Consider the following 16,037-nt stretch of genomic DNA (forward strand, 5'->3'; position numbering starts at 1 on the left):
CTGGGTTGGATGAGGTTTTCAACACCCAACCACCCTTCGACCACGGTGTTTGTCGGATGAAACTCTCTGTCCCTACATCTTTCAAGAGGTCAAGGTTAACAGCTTGTTTCTGATCAAGTGCCACAGATTTTTTATTGTCATTAAATCTAACTTTTATGTGAACCTTTGAGCATAAGGCCCTGTGCCCCAACTCAGTTTCTCAGTGGAATCAAAATTCATCTACACTTATCAGGTGGCTGCTGTAAGGCATGAAAGATATAGGCAGACTGACCTGGCCTGACTTGGCCCCAGATGACGATTCACATTTCCTACGCCCACTTCACAGGTCAAACAAGTGCATCCCGCTTCCTTTTCCCATAGTGACCTTGTCTATCAGCTTCGACAGGCATCGACACTCCTCCCGCCTCAGTCTCTGGGTGCCCTGAAACAGAAACATCAGACAGGAAACACTGTTACCATCCCACTGTCATTCCAACATGTGTCTGTTGGTGGACACAAAGTTCACTGATAGCTAGCTAGCTAAAACATACATTAAATGCTGCTGTTGTAAGGTCTTAAATGTATGTGTGTGTACATACTGTACACACACATACATTCACACAAAAAGGGGACATACATAGATTTGAGCCCTTTCAGGAAATGGAAATGCTTAAGCATTTCCCTGGAGCAGGTTGGTGCAACATGCCTGCTTGGCCTTTAGAACACCACTGGCGACGGCAGGTCTACAAATGGCGTGATGTGTCTTTGAACACATTACACCATCATTTCAGTTTTAACCACGTCACGCGGCTTACACAAGTGCCCAAAATGTGAAAATGGAAATATCAGATTCTGTTTTCCGAGCATGCTACTCGCTTCTATTTTTAGTTACGGTGTACCTTTTTTAAAATGAGGTACACAACTCTATAAAGAGGTGCTAATGAATGACTCACATTTCATGGAACCATCCACTACGCCTGTCAGTCTTTCCTTGCTGATTCAAGTGTCCACACCTTGCACCACTGACCACTGACTACAGTCATTCTGTTGTTTCATCGTAGCCATAAACACTGGTGTTTATTCTCGCTGTCTCCATTTCTGTTTTGTTTTTAATGTGCGGTGAATGATGATATCCATTCACTCTATCCAGCAGCCTTTTCACTCCCCCCTATTAAGTCCTGTTCATAGACTTTAAGGACTATACCAGTGGTTTTAGGTGTGCCAACAGCCCATCAGCTACAAATCACATTACTCTACCTTTGAAGAAGCTCTGTGTTTCCTATTCACTGCTGTAAGTTCTAAAAAGACTAAACTTGTTTGATGTAATCAATTACAGTAATTTTTGTTGTTTATAGACAAATGTTTGATCATATATAATTTGTGTTAACACTGATGTTAAAAATAGGCTAAAGCATTTCCAAACTACTGACACAGTCCCTTTAAGTAAATGTACCTGCAGGTTTATGTGTGTGTATTTTGCTCTACATTACATGCAATGTGACCATCATACAGTATGTTGAGTATGAAGGTGTTGAGAGGTGCCTCGTGTGTCACAAGAAGCACACTGTTAGTGTTGTGGGGTGTGTGTGGGGGTCAGGGGTCACTGAGGTGTTAAGGAAGAGAGGGAGCATTGGTCGAGAGAGCTGAGACTGTGATTGACAGCACCTTGTTATAATTACGCACTTATGTTCAACGCCAGAATTCTTCCGAACACATTCACCCCCTGGGTTATTATTGTATGTTTTTTTTCCTCTCCTCACAGTTGTGTGCCAATCTCAGTTATATCCTCCACTGACATGTTTTACCAAAGCTGGTGTTATTGCTAATACGGTTACCGCTGGAAAACCAAACAAAGCATGACACAGCACTCCATCACCTGGCCTGATGATGTCATGATGTCATAAATATCCTGCTAACACTGCGGCCCCACCTACCTCCCGGCATGTGTCAAAGATTGGTGACCCAATGGCAAGTGTATGTGTGTGTGTGCAAATCAGTGACATTTTTTGGAGGTTGAGTAGTGACAGGGCATGTTTTTAAGACCCCCCCTTCATGTTGTAAAGTTGAACCAGACCATGTAGCACCGGAGCTGGGTGTGAATGGGGGGCTGTGTCTCTGAACAGTCCACTCTTTCGAGTCTCCATAACCAGGTCCACCCTGGTAGATCATGCACTCATGGTAGAGGTGTCACCACCGGGATGGTTGGTGCCTCTGGCCTCAGGTGTTGACAGCAGACTTAGTGTTAAAATCAAATTCTCATTACAGTGCATGCACTTCAGCAATATCTGTGAGATAGTTTATGATTTAAAGTTGTTGCAGTGACAGGAACTTTTTGTGACACATAAGTGACAAAAATTCAAATTATGACATAACTGTGACATAAGTGCAACATTTGAAGTCTTTACAGGCACCACACTGAAAATGCTGTAAAAGCAGTGGATGTTTAAATCAGAGAGTTGTGCTGTTTTTAGTGCTACAAGGCAATACTGTTCACATTTTATTTTAAAGAGTCCCTTAATATACTTTAGCAAGAGTCTACAGTCACACCAGCAGCACAGTAAGGGTGTAATTCAGCTAAAAAGCTTAGAAGCTAAAATGTTCTCTATGCTCACCACGTATGTTAAGGGTTTTAGTAACACAAAGTACATTACATTTGTCATGGAAATACATCAAATAATTGTAGAGACAACTCATACAAAATCACAAACATCAACCTCATGGTGGTGTTTGAGAGAAAATTCAGGGAATCATTAAGGTAGGTTGTATTCATCCTCTGAGGACCATACATGTCTATACAAAACTTCAGTCCATCCAATAGAAATGTGGTGGACTAACTGACTGGCCAACACTGGCATCCCTGGAGCCATGCTGTTAGACTTCACAAGTGGTCAAGATTGTGCTTCTACTGGTATTTTTATAATCTAAATTCCTGCATTAGTAATGTTTTATACTACTGTTTCTTACCTTTTTTTTTTTATAAATACTGATTGATTTTCTGACTTTGAAGAAGTATAAATGATAAAAAAGCCTTTATAGACACTTAAAAAGGGTAATCATGTGTTATAAGGATACACTGCTGTGCGGACAAAGTCGTGAACTGGTTACTTGTGCCAGATGAGCATATTTCTTAAAAGAAAGTGTCATCACTTTCATCTTGGCAAATGCCTTCACAAATGTCCTCATTTTTCTCACAGCATCATCTATTTGCACTCGTTCACACCTGCCAAGAAGCAGATAAAACAGAAAAGGAGAGATAAAAGTAAAGGAGAAAAAATGTGAATGTTGGATGCTCTCTCACAGTTCAAGTCATGCTTTTGTCTTCCAAAGCACATCTCAGAGGACATCCAGGTTTCATTCACTCAGCTCCACTGGCTTTTATGTCCACTGAAAATGTCTCCATGGTGCCTGCTGCATACCGAGTGCAAAAGAAACCAAATGTGGTTTTCTGAAAACAGATTGTTTTCAGTGATTATGTTTCACTTTCCTTTGTTTCTTTGAAATATAATTTTGGTTTAACTGATTATGGTTAAATTTCTGAATCAAAGAAACACTTTCAGAGAATTAAAGGAGGGGAAATAGGAAATAATTACATGGTCTCATAACATATTAACAACAAAATTGTTCATAGTTACCGTGAAAAATAAACCACAGTGTGCTCAGATGACAGTGGCTGGAAAGACTAACAAACACAAGGAGAATCTCACTTGGTGACAATCAGCTACTCACTGTTTACTAAAAACAAGAGACTTTTCTGCTGACATGAGGCATGCTTCTGGTCTAGTTGGTCCCGAGAGAAAAGATTTGCTATTTGCGTGTGGGGCTGTTTGTGGCCATGTGTGAGGTTGTAACTTGGCCACAGAGATCAAAATCTGTGTGGCTTTTTAATTATTTTTTTTTCTCCTGCATGGAACCAAACCATATGACAGTCCTTTAACTGGCTGACTGATGTGGACGCTGACAGACAAAGAGCCAGACACTGACCTGCAGCATGAGAGGCCCGGAAACCATCCGACAAAATGCTACACAGCTTTTGACAGCTTCCTCCCTCTTCCCCTCTCTCTATCTGTCCCTTTGGAGCAGGACCCAGTGGGTGTTTTGTCTACGCCAGATTTACAGTAGATCTAAGCACCACTGAGCCCAACCTGGCTGGCTAATTGGAAAAAGGTTCGTACTCTATGAGGCCCATGGAGAGCGCTTTCAGCACCTCTGCACTGAATGAGTAACGAAATCTCACAGGGAGGCACATAGGTGAAGCAGATGCACACATGTACGCGTGTGGGAATAAATTCTCAACAGTGCAGCATGTATACGCGCACACACAAACATCACATTTTCAAGGCCATAAAAATTAAGAAGAACTTTGGCGCAGCGCTCACATTACTGAATGACACAAGCAAGGGAATGGGAAAGGCAAAAGCTGAACATTAAGCTACACGTGTTTGGCATGGACACTGCCATTTGAGAATACGTTTATGTTGCACATCCCAAATATATGTATGCATGTGTTGCATTTGAAGGACAATAAATACATGCATGTATGCATATGATGTGCAACTCCCTTCCTTTATTAAAAACATCCTCTCATGCTAATGGGATGCTCAAAAAATCCATTATTAGCATAAATCATACTATTGTTACATTTTGCTACAGCTGCATGTTTCCCAAAACTCTACAATTTGTAACATCATGCACCTGGAAGCACAGAACGTTCATGGCAGGCAAAGAGAATCACCCCTGCTGTACTGGATGTGTGAGCACTACACCTTTCACAAACAATTTTAAATCTACTGTGTCTACAATCTCATTTGACCTTTGATTTCCATCATGGATCAGTGAAGAGGCACGCTCTCTCTGCACATTAGCCTGTCTGATAAATACGGTCCATTACTTAAATCTCTCATCACCAGGAGGCCTTTGTATCTGTGCCCAGCAGGTGATCAAGAGGTCTTGAACCTGGTAACAATAGAAAGACTATGAAGACTTGACAGTCCGGCAAACGCATCACCACAGACTCCAGCAATATTGAGATGGAGTAACACTACACCTAATGAAGATAAGAGACAATGTGAACAATTGTGTGGCCTTATCATCAATGACAAAAGGTTAAAGAGCAGCAATGATAGAATTCTGCCTTAAGTGGGTGAGTTACAAGTTTATTTTTGCAAAATATGAGTTAATTATGAAAGGTCAAATTCACTATTTTTTATCAGCGGTGTGGCTCTATAGATGGCAGTGTCAGTCCAACCCTCACTTTAGTCCTGACTAAAAAATCTCAACAGCTTAGGCTATTGGATGGTTTAAAGTTTTAACATTAGTGGTCCCTGGAGACATTAATCTGTCTGATTTTGACTTGACGCTTTTGTCACTTTGCACAGTCAGGTGAAATTTTAACTCTGTCTCTCCAGCACCATTAACCAAAGTTAATGACATTACCAGATGTAGCAGATGTATTGCTTTATAAGCAAGCATCTGTACTCACCTGTCAGCTCGCTTGCTTGCAAGTGAGGGAGTAGAAGCAACATGGCTGCACTGAACCACATTAATCCTACAGCATAGGAGTGGTCTGAGATTGAATTAATTCAAACATATGACATGTTGGCTGTAATTTGCTCAAGATTTTTCAAGTGTAATGAACAAATAGCAAACTACCTGATATTACTAAATTCTTTTTGCTATGTTGCAGCCAACTGTGCAGACTTGGTAGGATATTCGCTTTAATGTAAACATACCTAATTAGCTTTTTATTTTTTCAACATTTCACAAATTCCATACAACTTACTCAACAGTTGGATGGAAATATAGCTACTAATGCCCCATCACACATCTCTCACGTTGGGTATTTGCCATAAATCTCAGTTCACCCTTCATATTCCAGTCTCATTTTCCAGTGTGACAGCTTGAGGTGTTTTATATGGAAAGTCATACTCACAGACCTGAAATGTCTAGCCTCCATAATAGGACATCCAGACCCTTTACAATCCCACTGAATGGTGTGAGAGGTACTTGTAGTGGGTGGATAATAAATGACTTGCTGAGGACTTAAAGGCTCAGAGCTGGTGTCTAGATTTATGCTGTGATATTATCTCAGATATCATGCTGTATAAGTTAGATAGATAGGCCTGCTTGGGAGGCATGCGTCATCAGAAGTACTTCTCTCTAATCAGCGTATGGTGTGTGTTTTGTCACTCCAAGATTTCAATGTGACACACACACACACACAGTCAGTTCATGCTTGGCAGTGGTGAGTGGAGATATCCCGTCCAGTGCAGCTGGTGTGCAGCCTCTAGGCAGCCCTGTGCTCTGGGAGGGAAGCCTGGTTTGATTTTAGTCCAGGGCAAACCAGGACTTTCACATTCCTGCTTTTCAATTGGAATTAACGTATTTGTTACTGCCTGGGAGACTGATATAAATATATGCTTACATATGTGCATCTGGAGGAAAAGGCCCTGGAATAATGAAGTCTAAGGTTAGGTGCCGTTTGCCCTCAAGGCTAGCCGGTGTAAAATTATACATGACACTTTTTTTTTCTTTCTCTCCCACTCATTTTCTTCACTCCATCTTCAAGTGAGGCAGTTCCAAACTGGAAAATTCTGCCGCTGTTACATAAACTCCAACTCGAGCGGCTGCGGGGTCAAGAAAAAGGGAAAGGAAGGAGAAAAACAAGACAAAAGTTGAGCATATTGTGGGAAAATGAGGCACAAAGATAAAGAGGATCTGGAACGGGTAAAACTTGTATCATCAGGAACGTCTAAAAACTCCTCTTCATCAGATCCTGGAGAAAAGAGGAAGAACGAAAGAGCGGGAGGAAATTGGAAGCAGAGTGAAGGCAGCTTAGCAGCTCCCATCCAAAAAGCCTGGAAGAAAGGGAAGAGGGAAAAACTAAAAACAAGGCATTAAATGGCTCGGTGTAGTCCAGGACTCCGACTGACACCCTCCTGGAAGCAGCCAGGTCACTGCTGATACAGAAAAGAGACCCAGCTTTGAACCGATTTCAACCTGACATGTCTTCCTGCTGAAAAGATGTTTTCTTTGTTAACACAAATCCCTTGTGACACTGGTGATCCAGGATTTTATTGTACGAGTTAGCTGGATCTGATCCATGCTTTTATTTTTGAGCTTGGAGAGGTGTGTTTTACCAGTTTTGTTTCTCATCTCACGCTTTCTGCCAACACTCCTGATGACCCAAACATAACTTCAGGAGGCCTAAAAACCTTCTCACTTTCTATTGGATGTACAGTCCGTGCTAAATGGCTGAGCAAAGCATGAGTTATTAGATTTATAGGAAGTGCTCAACAGTTTGTCTGGAAGTGGGTGATGATTCATATTCCAAATGGCTTGCAGATGCTGTAGCAGATTTCAGTGGGTACATACTGTGACTGAATACCAAATCAACTCATAATTACCTCTCAAAACCACATCCACGTTTATTTACTGAGGTGTTTATGCACATAAATCCCTGAGAATCATCCCCACGAACCGCAAAAATCACACTTTCACAGGGTTTAGGAGACAAGTGTAGAGCCCGGGGATTATGCAACATCATGTCTTGTCTTCATGTGAGCATCTTTTCAGGTGCACACCAGCGACATGCTCATTAAATCAACCACCTCTTCCCACCGCTTCACTGCCTGGGAACATTACTCAGGCTGTCTGGAGGTTTTTTGTGTTTTTTTTTTAACTATGAACACACTTGTTTGCTGACTCATTGCATTCTCTCCTTAAGGAGTGCTGTCCATCTTGCTGTCATCTCCACTCTTTCCGCTGACCAGACGCAAAACACACACTCCGGAAACCTCTGGAAATCCTGGGTGACTGCATCTTTAGTCAGCCCCTACTTCACCTGAGAGACAGCAAGGTCAACAATCACACATCCTCTCTTTGATTTAGAGACCGTTGGCTTACCTTGAGCACATCAGCAAGACATTACCAAGGAAATGGAAAAAGATGGAGTGACTGAAACAATGAGGAAGATGGAGAAAATAAAGTGGGTAAACTAAGAGAAACACTGGGTAGAAATGGATGAAGTGGAGGTAGAAGAAAGGGATGCAGTATTCAATAAGCGCAGGTCAATACCAGGCTGTGTGCTGGGCTTTACTGTCACAGCGTGCCTTTCACCATTTGTTTCCCATAAAGGCCACATGGAAACGTTTAGCTGGCTTAAAGCAGATCGGCGCACGTTGTCTCGGGCCTGTAACATTTGCTACTTGTTTTCCAGGTCTGTCCTAATAAAGTTTTCTAAAAAATATAGTCAGCTGCAATAAATAATATTAATAATAATAACATAAAATAAAACATAAAATAAAAGTAGCGTGCTTTGCTGATGGGAGACTCTGAACAAACTGTGTCTTGCGATATGAGTGATGGGAAATGTTTATCTCCCAGAGAGCATGTGCACGTGTGTGGTTTGAACAACAGTGGGAGAGAGAAAGTGGGGGGGGAGCAATAGATAAAAATAGCATCTTCAAAGCAATTCCTCATGGCTGAGGGAAAGTCTTAAGTGCCTCAACAACAACTTTTTTTCTTTGTCTCCTTGTGTTTTCATTCTGCGACATCTGCAACCTCGCAAAGGGAACAGAAATCACAGATGCGCAGGTTTTGAGGAGTGAAGTCATAAGAGAGTGTTAGTTAAGTTTGTGGTCTTCATACTTTCTTCTTTAATGGATAAAACTGTGGAAACAATCAACACAAAACTCTCACTAGACACACTAGTGGAATGTTAAGGGCTGGGAAACAGAAAACTGCCTATTTGCGTGTTTGGACAAGGTCCTTCTAGTGTGTATTAACACCTATTTGTGAGTACAGCAGTGGTAATAAATTCATTCTCTCTATGGCCTTCATGTACAGTCTGTGTGCATATGAACGTCAAGGTAAATTCTTGCAAGCATATGGCAGAGTGATACAAGTTTTCACAAATACACAAACCCAGCTGTCCGTTTATCCCCCCCCCCCCCGCCCCCTTGGTACAAGGCTCTAATTCTGCCAAGTCATTTACATTGAGCTTCTGCACAAAAACGATTTCCTGACCCTCTTTCCATCCAACATCCACATCACTGGCCCGGCAGGGTGCACAGATATGCGCACGTAATGTGTTGAGAGCTCGCCTAATGGCCCACCGGGCTTATTGCATGCTGACGGCCCTCACGGTGCTTCCACTTTCCACTCTTTATCCTTTTAAATGAGCACTACCCCAGACAGAAGTGGGCAGAGGCTTAGGACAGTAAATAATACTAAGAAATCCCATCCTAATACATCTTCCCCGGGATTATAAAGAACAAAGACTGCATGTTGTCATCATTTGTCTAATCTTGAGCCAAATCAAAGCAAGAGTCCACAAATTGGCATCAGCCACTCTGCTCAACTATGGCGAATTGTCTGCTCTTTCCATATTCATAATCTGAAAATGAAGCTTTTATTTATGTTTTCTGGCAGCTCAGGCTCCTACTCCCACAAATAAGGGAATGCATTTCTCCCACAATATCCATCTTTGGCCAAAAAATGCTAAATGTACATAACTTGAGCTACATTCTAGGGAACAATGCAGCCAACAGCTCAGGAACGTAATGTACACAGCAACCTCTGGTGGCTGTTCGGAGAACATAACTTCCAAGTGCCTGAACACTAAAACTGTAAAACCAGAAATGGGTTCATGTAATAGCAGCTATAAAATAGGATGTTTAGAGCCTGAAGGTTTCCAGCAGCTAATAGCTGACAGATTTCCCCAAAAGGAAATCCCTATCTGACAATCTCATCCTCTAAGTGCTTTCAGCAGACTCTTGAGGTTGGTACAAATGTTATTGTTCTGTTACACACTAAGACAAGAAAAGACAAAGGAATAAGAAAAACATGGCTAATGTTCTCACAGTATCCAGAACAGATTTTTGCTCCTAAATCAGAGACCAGGGATGATTTGCATGTGTACGTCTGTGTGTGTGTGTGTGTGTGTGTGTGTGAATGGCCATCTGTTTTTCTAAGTTATTGACGAGGTGTGCAGTGGACCTAAATGAGAAGTTGTGTTCCTTAACTCTGGGTGATGTAAAGCCATTCACAGGTGTGACAGCTGGAACCTAGCACTGGTGACTCTTAGTTAGGCAGCCTTTTCCTTTTCTGCACACGCACATGCAACCGCAAACACACACACAGATTATCTCCATGTACCCTGAACAAACATGAGAGAGAAATTAGGTCTGTTATTGTTTGTCTTTGCAGAGTGGTAGCGGTCACACTGACTGACTGAACTGACAAGAAGGTACAGAGGACTTAGTATACATGTGTGGGAGTGTGGGAGTGTGCGTGTGTGTGTGTGAAACTGTGCCAGGTCCCTCAACAGACACATTATGAACAGTCACCTCTCTAAACTTTCACAAACTCAAGAGTAAAGCATCATATCAAATATGTTACATTTATTTCACATATACATCAACATAAATGATCATGCCAGACAACTGGCAGCAATATAGAATGTGATTTAATTAAAAAAGAAAAAAAAACAAGACAAACATGAAAACATAACAATGTAGGGCTTTCCAGCCTTGCACCAAAAATTAAAAAAGGTAAGAGCCTACACAAGGCCAAATGAAAACGAATCAATGTTTTGACAAACAGGACAGAGGTTTTACAGTCAAATGAAGAAAAAGTGACTTTCCATGTGGGATGGTGACAGTGCATTCTCTTAGCCCTCTACATTGACACTGGCTGTTATTGGCAGAGAAACACTCAAACTGGACTGCAGATCACTCATGTCATTCATAAGATATTCAAAGTAGCAAAGCTATGCTATGATCTTTTGTTGTGTTTCAATAGTGTAAAGTGTTTCTTCTCGTTGGGATGAATCTCAATAGTCTCGTCTAACTCCTAGCTCTACTCCTAACAATACAGATAGAAAAAAAAACAGGAGATGAAGATACTAGGAGTTGAGGAGTGTTTTTATAATATCAGCATTGATGCCTTTAAAACTTTTAACTCGACAGATCCAGGCTATGATGTTAATACGAAGTCTTTCAGCTACTGAGAAGTACCACTCATCTTGATGTTTTGAGTTTGGTTTGTTCATCCTTTCAGTCTGTAAGTGAAGGTGTTCCTGTAACTTCCCCTTTATTTCCATTATTCGTCTCCTGCTGGGAGATTTTCTTCGATCCTCTTGATGAACTTCATGCGAATTTCTGTAACACTGTCCCCTCTCAGAGTGTCCTGGACAAACCTCACATCCACCGCCATCTGGACCTGAAACAGATTCATAATCAGTTATAATGTAACTCACAAAAACACTAATATTTGTGCATGAAAGCCTTGAATTCTCATTTAATTCTCTTCGAAAGACATTCACAATGTGTAAATATGTTCAAGTGTTGACTTTACCATCTCCAGGGCTCCTCTGAGGACCCCACACAGCAGGTTGGAGTAGATCAGCGTGCTGTGGTTATCCGGCAGCTCCACAAAGTCTACCAACGGGTTATTCTCTAACATGAGGGAGAATTCATCTCCTGCCGGGCTCCAGTTGGTCACACTGGGGGTGATTCCCAGGTACATCTTAAATGCAACCTGAGAAAAAAAACCACAACACAACACAGTGAGGGGTGGATAAAAACAGAAAAGACATGGAAGGATTGCTCAATTGAAAACAGAAATGTTTCATTGTATATTAGTTAATGTGAAATGCCCCATCTCTCAAAAATAGGCAAAATACATTTTTTGATTTTCTTTCTACCAACCCCTACGACTCAAACAAAAAGCCCCAAAAGAAACTAGATGCAGTGCCAAAATTACTGTTGCCAGACTTGTCTATTATATTACATTTGCTGATTACTCAAGACACACACTAAATTGAAGGATAATCATCTGTCCTCTGAGTACAATGTTATTTTTGGGCTTAGGAGGAACAGGTGGAACAAGCTACACAGGCCCAATGTTCTGCTCTGTCCCGTCCAAATTTTCGGTTTTATTATTTTGGATTCTCTCTTAATGTCCACTGAGCCTACAAATCACTGTCAAACCAGACTGACCAAATCCGCTGACTATCATTCAACTCTTTCTGCATTTTTTTCACAATAAAAGTCATAATCTATTCACTTTTCTAGAGGGTTTTACTTTGTAGGAAGTCTTGAGTTTGTATTATTGGAATACACACCTGCTTTTTTGGTAATGTCTGTCTGTTGCTCTTGTTCTTCTGCAGCACTTTGTCACAGGAGGGACGGCAAACTTCCTCAGTGACAAATCAAATTTCGATGAAGCTGGCAAAATTCCAACTGCGCCAGTCCATTCGCTTACAATATTAAATGGCTCTGGGCAGATTTGCAATAATGTATAAATATGAAATGGTTGTGACCGGTTGTCTGGCCTTACATAAACACAAATAAATTTTTTTTTTTTAAAAAACAAAGAAACAAACAAAAGAATACTGAAAACAGGGTAATGATGAACTAATCAGTATCCATTTGGCTACAGGTCACATGATATCCTGTGGCAAAGCTGTCACTGTGCTTTCCACACTGCTGTGGAACAGCAGTGTGGAAAGCACAGTGGTCCTCCATTCACAGACATCACCCTTCACTTCATGACCATGAGCAAGTTCCCTGAGCTAGTGTGGGGGTTACATCTGCAGTTTGACTCCCCTCTTAGCATGCGGCAGCAACACCTTGAAAACAGCTGGAGACGCTGAGCACACAATCAGGCCTTTAAGCAGCCTTTATCGTCTGCCTGCGTCCTGTCTGTGTCTCCAGGCCAGGGATAAATACAGAGAAGAAGACTGACGTACAACACATCACAGCAGTAATATGATCAGCCAGGTGACTCAGTAAATGACAAGACTACTGACTCACTTCATGAGAGACGCATTAAAAAGAGCTGTAGGTGTTTCAAGATGGTAAAGCAGAGAAGGGGTATCACTGGATATGCAGCACCATTCTCAGGGAGGAGATTACATTTCATTCCATGTGTAAGTGAATCCACACCTTCTCAGTATCAAGGTAAGTATCACACAAAGCAAAGAGGAATGTGATCTTGGCCTCAAATTTAAGGAAAATGCAGAGTGCTGCTTCTCGTCTTTCTCTCATCGTTTTTTAGGGTGTTTCATCGAGTTCACTCTCTCTAATCTGTCCTTTCTGTCCTCTCTCTCTCCCTCTCTGTCTCTCTCTCTCCCTCCCCTCAAACTTGGGAGAAATCCACGGTCACGCTCTGATTGGCCTGGAACCTTCCAATTACCTTAGCAATGACATCGGCTGTTTCTCGGAAATCCTGACACCTGCCGATGCTAGGAGCGTGCCAGGAAGTCTTCAATGAGACGTACTCCGATGTTATAACCCCTGTGAAAGAGAGAGAGAGAGAGAGAGAGAGAGAGAGAGAGAGAGAGATAAAGTCATTCTGTCTCTTCACAGTCTTCACAGTCTTCACAGACTACACTGCACTGCACCGTAACAAGGTAAAAGACAGTTACAAATGCGCCGAGTCATTTTTGGGTCATACACTTGGAAAATGCTGATAATTCTGATCAGAAGGTCAAGTCAACTTATCCTAACTGCAGAGTTTGAAGCCAACTGATGCATCCCAATCCTAACATGGTCTGTCTCTGACCAGTTAGCTGGCAACTGCCAGTGCAGACTCACTGCCTTCTAAGGCCAGGTAAGACAAGCCTCATCTCACAGAGCTTAAGGTTGCTGCACAACCAGAAAAGCAAAGTACAGCCAGTCCAAAGTTATGTCAGCATGACAGGATTTTTTGAATTTTTGAGTTATAAACCAATCCTTTTTTCTTAATCTTATTTTGTGGGAGCATTATTACGATGTTCCAAAGATTACTTTTTTCTTTACTTTACTTTTCTTAAAAACAACATGTCAAGTGTTCTCCTCTTCAAAGGCCCCAATGTATTCTGAGAAATTACAAGAGTAAAGGGGAACCTCTGGCACAGATGTGTTAGGAAAAAAAACATTGTGTTATCTCTCAGTTTGTGTCAAAGTATATATTATGAACAGAGGGCAGTAGAATGTGTCAGAGGGGTGGGAAGCTGTGGGTTAAAAGGAGACACACAAGAGGTCAAGAAATCCCCTCTTCTTCCTTGGTTAAACAAGTAAAGGTTTAACACATTAAAGAAAAGCCACCTGGTTTGTGTACTATCAATTTTGTGATGCTATTGCATGCTGTATTGGTAAGAAATTCTATGAGCTTGGCAGCTTAGTTATTAAAGTGAATTGCATTAATAACTGTCATAAAACTAGACAACAGCTAGTTTTACATGAAATCTTTAACTTTGGAAATCTTAATATCTGAAAATGATACTTGTGACAAATTTAGCATTTTGTATTCATAAATGATAAAGGATGTAAAGCGTGCTACATCTACAGTTAGGTAATCAAAGCAGATGGGGATACTTACATCTTATCCAGTTGTTTATTGACTTCCTCATCATTCTCATAGTCTTTACAAAGCTGGGTCACCAGAGCCCCATAGGTCAGTGTGAACAGTTCAGAGTTCTGCAAATATAAACAACAGAATTATCATGTTATTTGTGCTGGACAGTAACTCTGGAAGAAGCCTTAAGATCAGTGTAGTTGGTTTCTTCTTACATAGCACAACACCAAGCCTTTCTCAAAGATATACTGAACAAAGCAGACAGCATCTTGGTAAAACTATATGACACACATAAATAGCGTCCAGTAGCCCTTGGTGACATGGGGTTCAAATAATTGCAAGGCTCTGCCTTAAGGTCATAACACACTCTGTATGTTGCCATGGGTCAGGTAAAAAGAAATACCTCAACTTGCTATCTAATAATCAACTCCTTTAATGTGTAGAGATGCAGGCAAACAGACAGAGTTACTTTCGGCCCCAGGTGGCTTAACAGGTCAAACTATGGACAGTTCCTGGTGCTGAAATGATGTTGACTAGCACTGAATAAAAAATTTTTAACTTTTACCAAAAAAATAAAGCTCTTTATGTACACTTTAAATTAGTTAACTTGATGTGTTATCATGTGCACCACAAATGCGTGCATCTTTACTACACTCCAATTTAGCAGTACTACTAAAATAAATGTCTACAATTAAAACTACAATACTGACCCATGTCATGACAGGTGGTGCTGACTCCTCTCTGTGGCTTTTTAACTATTTCACTTTATATTGCTTGGACTGTTTTCAGGAAATTCTAGTTTAACTCAGTGGTTTAGTCACGTCATATATTTTGTTATTTTCCCCAATGAAATGCATTTCTGTAACAATGTTAAGATCGTTTACTACGACTCATAGTTGTAAAGTTATCTCAAAATGAACTAGGAAGCGTCATATACAGCTACAAGGGGTAGCTATTTAGCATGTACGCTACAGCGAATTACAATTCCTGTCAAACCAGCAATGTTCAACAATGATTTCAATAGTTATTCGGCGGTTTCAAATGTTTATCATATATCTAGCCCCACTTTTGAACAAAAATAAATGACTGACAAGGAATTAATGAGGTATACTACAAACTGTTGTTAAATGAGCTAGCATTATTTGTCCACGGTTAGCATTTTGCTAACTAGGCTAGCTAGATTCGGCTGATGTTAATCCTGCGGGAGTCGCCTACCATCTTCTTGCTGTCTGTTGTTCGGTTGGATTGCCTGGACATTGTGGACAGTGTTACAGGCTTACACAGGTGGTGACTCGATATTAATCCTTTATTTATTTGATTCTGGCTAAGCAGATATTTCCGTAATCGCCAGATCAGTCACACACTTTCACCAGCATCAAGCTAACTAGATTATGTCAATTTCCGCTTTACTTTAGACTAAAAGAAGTACTGAGGGAAATTCGTGAGTAATATAAAGCACGGAGTTGAAGGGGAATGTTGTTACAAAAATGAAAACAAGTACGGTTATGAAAAATCAACTATTGTTGTTATCGCGTTTCTGTGTATAGCCTTCCCATATTTTTCTGAAAAAACAAGTAGGCAGTTTATTTTGAAGGCAAAGTCTTCTCATTTCCGGTGTTGCATCAGTAAATCTTTACTAACTTGATGCTGCTCCCCTGTCAGCTGTCTCACCAACTTTTCTTCGGCTGTTTTACTCTTGGCAGATTGTTATGTCGCCC

The 16,037-nt window shown here is 41.0% G+C and overlaps 1 protein-coding gene across 1 annotated transcript; it reads right to left on the bottom strand.

Moving 5' to 3' along the window:
• Nucleotides 1–10,364: 10,364 nt before the first annotated feature.
• trappc3 (trafficking protein particle complex subunit 3) lies at nucleotides 10,365–15,713 on the bottom strand. Its single transcript, XM_018667530.2, is given in 6 exon segments — nucleotides 10,365–11,199; nucleotides 11,335–11,517; nucleotides 13,177–13,227; nucleotides 13,229–13,277; nucleotides 14,344–14,441; nucleotides 15,535–15,713. Coding segments are annotated over 6 exon segments (543 nt in total). The 5' UTR covers nucleotides 15,577–15,713; the 3' UTR covers nucleotides 10,365–11,079.
• Between the last annotated feature and the right edge of the window lie 324 nt (nucleotides 15,714–16,037).

This window comes from Lates calcarifer, linkage group LG3 (assembly GCF_001640805.2).
Source record: "Lates calcarifer isolate ASB-BC8 linkage group LG3, TLL_Latcal_v3, whole genome shotgun sequence".
Taxonomy (NCBI): domain Eukaryota; kingdom Metazoa; phylum Chordata; class Actinopteri; family Centropomidae; genus Lates; species Lates calcarifer.